The 7,697-nt window shown below is 43.2% G+C and overlaps 1 protein-coding gene across 1 annotated transcript in view; it reads left to right on the forward strand.

Annotated features, from left to right (window-relative positions):
* Positions 1–4,310, forward strand: part of rab11fip3 (RAB11 family interacting protein 3 (class II)) — a 129,513-nt gene extending 125,203 nt beyond the window's left edge. Inside the window, exons 11-15 of the mRNA XM_038819587.1 lie at positions 52–133; positions 381–518; positions 913–1,068; positions 1,165–1,305; positions 1,581–4,310. Of these exons, the coding sequence (XP_038675515.1) occupies positions 52–133; positions 381–518; positions 913–1,068; positions 1,165–1,305; positions 1,581–1,712 (649 nt within the window). The 3' untranslated portion in view covers positions 1,713–4,310. The remainder of the gene's footprint in view (positions 1–51; positions 134–380; positions 519–912; positions 1,069–1,164; positions 1,306–1,580) is intronic.
* The last annotated feature ends 3,387 nt before the right edge of the window (positions 4,311–7,697 follow it).

Raw genomic sequence — 7,697 nt, forward strand, 5'->3', positions numbered from 1 at the left:
GACCTTTGACAATGACACTGGTGTTATATTTGACTGTCTATCTGCTCACAGGCTACATCAGCTAGATGAGGAGAATGGAGAATTGCGAGCGTGCATTCCCTGCCTTCGGGCTAATGTCGAGAGACTGGAGGAGGTATGTTCACATTTTCCTTGGGCACCGTTTTTAAAATTCCACATGTTTTCTAACCACTCCGTATTACTTGTAGTCCTTTGTAGAAAGTGTCAGCTATTCTGTTTCCTTGTATGTCGGGTAGAATATGTTCCTTTTCCTCTTTCCCTCAGTGCTGTCCTAATATGGTAGCCCCAGCATTTACATTCTTGCATGGGAGAGGGGGGGTGCATGGCACTCACTTTCTAGTGTTTACTGTTTACTATTTCAGGAGAAGCAGAAGCTGTTGGATGAAGTGGATGAACTGGCGCAGAAACTGAAGGAAGAGCAGGAGAACAACCAGAAACTATCAGATAAACTCTTGCACAAGCAATATCTGTTTCAGAAAGAAAAGGAAGCTACGCAAGAGGCAGGTTGTCTTGTATTTCTCTTTCCCATCTTCCTGCCCTGCACCCAAAGGAGCAGAGATCTGTCCCTTTGCCAAATGGACTCCTTCAGTGAGAGTTCTCCACTTCAAGAAATGATCTGAAACTTAAAAATTTTTTTTTTTTGTTTTTTTTTAAAGAGTACCCAATTATTTTTTTTTTTTCCAATTAAGGGGCAATTTAGCGTCGCCAATCCACCTAACCTGCACATCTTTGAGTTGTGGGATGAAACCCATGCAGAAACTGGGAGAACAGTGACCCAGGTCATCAGCGCCGTAGGCAGCAGTGGATGATCTGAAACTTGACATGATTAGAATGCTGCCATGCCTACCTGGCTTCAACTAGTTTTGGTTGACTTTTTTTCTCTCTGCTCTCTAGCTCATAGAAGACCTGCGGAAACAATTAGAGCAGTTGCAACTCTTCAAATTGGAAGCCGAGAGGGTGCGTGGGCGCTCGAGCAGTATTGGGCTACAAGAATACAATAGCCGCAATAGAGAGACTGAACTGGAGCAAGAGATTAAACGGCTCAAACAGGTAAATGTGATTGGAATTATGTCACCCCCATCCTCTTTGCAGTAAAGTCAGTGGAATAGTCTGTTTATAATAGTTTTTCTATCAATCTTTACCTAGGATAACCAAAATTTGAAGGAACAAAATGATGAGTTGAATGGACAGATCATTAACCTGAGTATCCAGGGAGCAAAGAGCCTTTTCACAGCCTCTATCGCAGAATCACTAGCTGCAGAAATCAGTTCAGTTTCTAGGGATGAAGTAAGTTTATAGGGTCTAGACTTTTACCTTCGCTCTTTTATAAAAAAAAAAGTCTATTGACCTTCTGTGGAGGTGGAATATGCAACAATTTGCTGGCACGAGTTTGGGTCGTGGCACACACAACTAGGGTGCAATTGAGTCCCGACTAAGGGATAAGGGAGCAATCACTGGGGTCCAGGAGCATGGCAGAGATGCATTGGGGGGTGAAATATGTACTACCCCCAGCCGCTGATGCTTTAATACACACTAATGCAATTTTTCTGTCTTGGTCACAGCTTATGGGTGCAGTCCAGAAACAGGAAGAGATCAACTTCAGGCTGCAGGATTACATCGACCGAATTGTTGTGGCAATCATGGAGACCAATCCTGCGATTCTTGAGATCAAACAGACTGAGGCACACTCATAGCCTCTCTCAGGACCAGTGTACAAACAGTAGCTCTTCTGCCATTTGTGTGTAAATCGTGAGGCAGTTCCTTACAGCAATCTTTGTCCTAACTTTGAACCATGGACCTGTGTAAATCCCATACAGCTTCACTTCTATCTTCATGCCAAGGTACGAAAGGCAGTTGTCATTTCCTGCAGGTTTTCTGTTCCCCTTTCACAGGTGGGTTTGACTGGGGATCGTAGTATGGATGGCTGCTCTACTAGCCTAGACTGCCAAAATCGCAGTAATACAAAAGCATGTCATTAAAATGCAGTGAAATAAGTGATGCATTATTAATGGTGGGTAGGGGGAGGGCGAAACAGAACAATGACAGCGTAGCATAAGCTCTTGTGGGTTAGTTTTGTGCAGTCTAGCTTATTTGTAGGAAATTTGGGACGTGTAGCTGGTCACCAATTGAGTGCTCACAGAATCCTGGCTCAGGTTTGTGATACATGCAGTGGGATTTGCTCAGACTTGGCCCACTTGTTTCTGTTTTGAATCCTGTCTTAATGAAAAGTTCACACCTTGGATTAGACCTATTTGCCTTTTCTAGGCTCATCATCCTGGCAGAGCACAGCAACCTTGCAGGCTGAATCCATCTATCTCTGCTTCTCCCAGTTTGTTCCAAATCAGCTGCCCAATTGTACTAAGTCATATGTCCTGCCAGGTCTAATTTTGGAGCTGCAATTTCAATTTCTGTCTCATTGAGACTGGGTCTAATTTTCTTGTTATGATGGGACTTGACCTAAAACTGATGAGAGATTGTTAATTACTTCACCACCTGCACCTTGATCTTTTTGTAATGGGTGAGAGTTCCATCTGGTACTGCTAACCCTGTTATATACTTTTCCTGAACTCACTACACCGAGATTATACATGAACATGTCTGTAACAAACACTGCTTACTTAAGCACCCCTGTATCACTGACACTAACTGACAACAGTCGTTTGCACAATCACCCACTGTTATTTGTCCTGTTATTGTGTTGCACTGATGCTGGCTGTTAACATTGCTATTTGGTGATGCTCACATTGTTCTTGTTCTTGTACATTACTTGCCAGCAAAGAGTATGGTTCAGCCCCTAACCTCCACATCTGTGACACCTGTGATGTGTGCAAATAAGTACAAGTGCTCAGCAACACTACAACATTTATCCAGAGTTTTGTAATTTTTGGTCCCTTCACTTGTCTGTTAAAAGGTTGTAACTCATGCACACTTTAAGACCTCGATCTGAAGGTTCAAGACTTGCTGGTTGCTGTAGATGAGTCTGTCGTCCAGGTCTGCATGCTGAGGCATGGAAGGAGAGCTAGACTTCTTACTACTAGAGGACGAAGTAGATCCTGCCTTATCCCCTGCTGCATGGTCCTAGTTGTAACTTCACTGGACTCTAGCCCACCCTCCTGGTGTGCATATGAAGTACCATCTGGGTAGTCTTCCTCTGATATGTGAGAACTTAGTTAATGTCCAGATATTTCAAAACAATCTTTTTACATTCATGAAGCCATGCACTCTGGCCCTTGCTAACAGCCAAATCCCTCTGCTTGACATTTCTGCTTCTCATGATAAAATGGTGAGATGAAATCCATAGGTAAGGATGTTTTTAAAAATTCATGCTTAGGTTTGGTGGCTGTAAATCAGAAAAATCGCAGTGTGATTGCAGGACATGCTCATCCCACTGAACACACAGATACCCTGTGCATTGCATCATTGTACAAATAGAATCAACCAATGGGACGTAGCCTGTTATATGTTGGGCAGTTGCTGCTAATGGTGCTGAGAGCTCCCTTTAGTCTGTTCTGTTTAACCTCTGATTGGAAGGGGTTAGTGTGACACAAGGTGCATGTGAGAGCTTCAGTTCAGGGAGCATTCTCCTAATGCCTCTTGTGCCTTCTGCATGAGTTCCATTGACACAAGGTGCTGCTGTGTGCTTGTAAACTTTGCTGCATGGTCTCTGGTGTAAATCGATGTACATTTTGAATTTTCTATCCTTGCACAGTAGAAAGTTATTTTTTATAGAATGAAGGCAGATTTATACTGAGTCGGATAACTAATGGATTCATTAGAATCACTCGACAGCTCAATTTTGTAAAGTTAGTAGGTTGTGTCTGTATATAGTAGGAAACTTGAGGAGCAGGTTGAAAGTTGATTTCTTTATGGTCGCTGCATTAACTTGCACTCAACTAGCCATGAAGATGATGATACAGTCAATGATTATGTATAAATGAAATGTCTTAAAAATATTTTGTCTTATCAATGTAGTGTCCTAACAATTGGAGAAACTGATGTTTGAGATTTAGCTCATAAACTGTTTTTAACAAAATTCTGATCCTGGTTTGTGTACTACTTCACCAGAACTAATCAAAGCATCAATATTTGCTGTTTATACAGAATCTGCCCATTAACCAGGGAATAAACATTGTATTGATCATCATAGCAATCAGTGAGTGTACAGAAATATTGGGTTTGCAATCCTGTATAGACTGGCTTTTCTTGGTGCTGAGGTATGGAATGAATGGTGATATGTGGCTACTGTAAGCATCCAGACAGATTTACTGATTAAAATCTCTAAAGCAACAAATTTTCATGTCTCTGCAAAAAGTTTTGTGCACCAATTATCATCAGCTGCTCCATAAATTAAGCTAGATTACTATCATGAGGGGCATTACCCTGAAGATGGGACGGTGAATAGTGAAAATCGACTTAAGGCGGCTCTGGGTTTCTCTGTCTATGATGTATCCTGACTGGTTAGTGTATTGATGAATTGTTACAACACAGAAGGAAGCCATTTGGCCCATCGTGTCTTTGCTGGCTGGTCCCCTGCCTTTCCCCTGTAGACTTCCAAATTTCTTTCTGTGGTAACTTGACCACAAAATGGTAGTTGAAACGTATTGTTAATGAAGTTAATCTTTATTTTAAAGTTTATTATAGTATGGACTTGAAAACAAGAGCAGCTGGCTAAACATCAAAATAATACCAACAACAAATATGAATGTTACAGCACTTACTGATGACCTCTGCAATGGATTTGAAATAGGATGCATAATAACACTCCATAACAATTCTTTAGGTACTCTTGAAAGCCATGATTGGATCTGTCTCCATCATACTCTTAACAGTCCAGATCCTAACCACTTGCTGCATAAAAATGTTTTCCTTGTGTTGCTTCATACCTCCATATTTTACATCCCCTCTCCATTCTTCCTACCAAAATATCACTTTACACTTGTCTATATTACATTTTATATATCACGCCTGCATCCTCCTGAACTGTTACCTGCAAATTTTGAAATGGTGCCCTGTACACTACACCAAGACCACGTTTTAATATAGATCAAGAAAAATAGTAATCTGACTCATGGAGAACCCCTCTTTTTACTCGCTGAATCATATTTTACAGAAAATGTCGCAGACACCATCACGGTCCCTGGGTATATCCTGTGCAACCAGGACCAACCCAGCAGAGATCGTGGCACAGTAGTAACAGAGTGAGTATTTTTAAGTGCAGAAGGAGGCTATTCAGCCCATAAAGTCTGCAGCGACCCTCTGAAAGAGCACTGGCCCTAGGCTACCTCCCTCACCCTCCATCCAGCCTGCACATCCCTGGACAGCAACGGCCATTTATATCATGGCCAATCCACCTAATCTGGATCGGAGGAAACCAGAGGAAACGCATGCAGGCACAGAACATGTAAATTCCAGTCACCCAAGGCTGGGATTGAACCTGGGTCTTTGGCACTGAGGTAGCAGTGCTAGCTACTGTGTCACCCCTCAGTTGCCTCAAACTGACCTAGCAACTCCATATTGGGCATCCATGAGATCCTGTCAGGCAGTAAAAATGTACTCCACCACAATCTGCAACCTCATGGCTGGCATATCCCACTCTACCATTACCACCAAGCTAGGGGATCAACCTTGGTTCAATGTGTGCAGGAAGGCATGCCAGGAGCAGCACCAGGTGTACTGAAACAAGATATCAACCTGGTGAAGCTACAACACAGGACTACTTGCATGCAACATAAAAAGCATCAAGTGACAAAGCTAAGCAATTTCACAGCCAATTGGTCAGATCGAAGCTCTGCAATCCTGCCACATCCAGTCTGAATGGTGGTCAACAATTAAACTCACTGGAGAAGGCTCACAAATAGCCCCATCCACAATGATGAAAGAGCCCACCATAGCAGTGCAAAAGACTAGGTTGAAGTATTTGCAACAATCTTCAGCCAGAAGAGGTAAATGAGCCATCTTGGCCTCCTCTGGAAGTTCCTAACATCACTGATGCCAGTCTTCAGTCAATTTCGGTTCACACCAGCCTTTTCTTGATGTCACATGGAGGCACTGGACACTGCTAAGCCTTTGGGCTGTAAATCATAATCCAGCAGTAATATAAAGACTTGTCCTCCAGAACTTGCTGTGACCCTAGCCCAGCTATTCTAGTACAGCTATAATACTGTCATCATCTTACCCAGGTATGTCCCATCCAATTACTGCCCCATCAGTCTACTGTTGATCATAAGTATGGAAGGGGTCATCAACAGTGCTACCAATTGGCACTTAAGCTTAGCAATAACCTGCACATTTCTCACATTTGGGTTCTGCCAGGGCCATTCAGCTCATGACCTCATCACAGCCTTGGTTCAAACATTGACAAACTGAACTCCAGAGGAAGGATGCTTCATCAATGACCTTCCATATATAAAGGTCAGAAGTGAGGATGTTTGCTGATGTTCACTATTCACAACACCTCAGATATTGAAGCAGTCCATATCCAGGAAGACCTGGACATATTAATATCCATGTTTGGGCTGACAAATGGCAAGTTACATTTGCACCACACATGTGCCAGGCAATGACCATCTCCAACAAGACCATTGCCCCTTGACTTTCAATGGCACTGCCATCGCCGATTCCCCCACTATCACCATCCTGTGGGTTGCCATTGACCAGAAACTGAACTGGACTCTCCCTATAAATACTGTGGCTATGAACAGGTCAAAGGCTGAGAATTCTGTGGTGAGCAACTCCCCTCCTGTCCACCATCTACAAGGCACAAGTCGAGTGTGATGGAATACTCCACTGTCCTGGATGAATGCAGCTCCAACACCACTCCAGAAGCTTGACACTGTGCAGCAGTGGCACAGTGTGGAGCACATTCTCCCCATGTCTGCATGGGTCTCACCCCCACAATCTAAAAAGACGTGCAGGGTAGGTGGATTGGCTATGCTGAATTGCCCTGGAATTGGAAACAAAAAATTGGGTACTCTAAATTTATAAAACAAAAGCTCAATATCATCCAGGACAAGGCAGCTTGCTTGCCAAGCATCCTGTCCACTCCACCACCAATGCACAGTCTACAAGATGCACTGCAGGAATTCATCAAGCCTCCTGAGACAGCACCTCCCAAACCCATGACCACAACAATCCAGAAGGACAAGGGTAGCATTGGAACATCCTGTCAAATTCCCTTCACGAGCCACTCACCATCCTGCCTTGGAAATATATCATTCCTTCACTGTTGCTGGGTCAACATCCAGAACTCCCTTCTGAACAGAACTGTAGATGTACCTGCAATTGCCTTCAAGAAGGCAGCTCACCACCACCTTTCAAGGGCAATTAAGAATGGGCAACAAATGCTGGCCCAGCCAGTGCCTCCAACATCCTATGGGAATTAAAAAACCCTTCCTGTGATCTGAAAAACAACCATTCACCAATTCTGCTTCCTGTCACTCAGCCAATTTTGTATCCATGCTGCTGCTGTCCCTATTACCCCATGGGCTCCAACTTTGCTGATTAGCCTGTTGGGTGATGTTTTATCAAATGTCTTTCGGAAGTCAGTGTGCATCACTTCTAGTACATTATCCTCATCAACCCTTTCTCATCAAAAAACTTAAGTTAGTTAAACATTTATCCTGAAATCCATGCTGGCTTTTCTTGAGTACACAGTTGTCCATGTGATTCTGTCCTAGCTT

The sequence above is a fragment of the Scyliorhinus canicula genome, chromosome 15 (genome assembly GCF_902713615.1).
Source record: "Scyliorhinus canicula chromosome 15, sScyCan1.1, whole genome shotgun sequence".
In the NCBI taxonomy this organism is placed as follows: domain Eukaryota; kingdom Metazoa; phylum Chordata; class Chondrichthyes; order Carcharhiniformes; family Scyliorhinidae; genus Scyliorhinus; species Scyliorhinus canicula.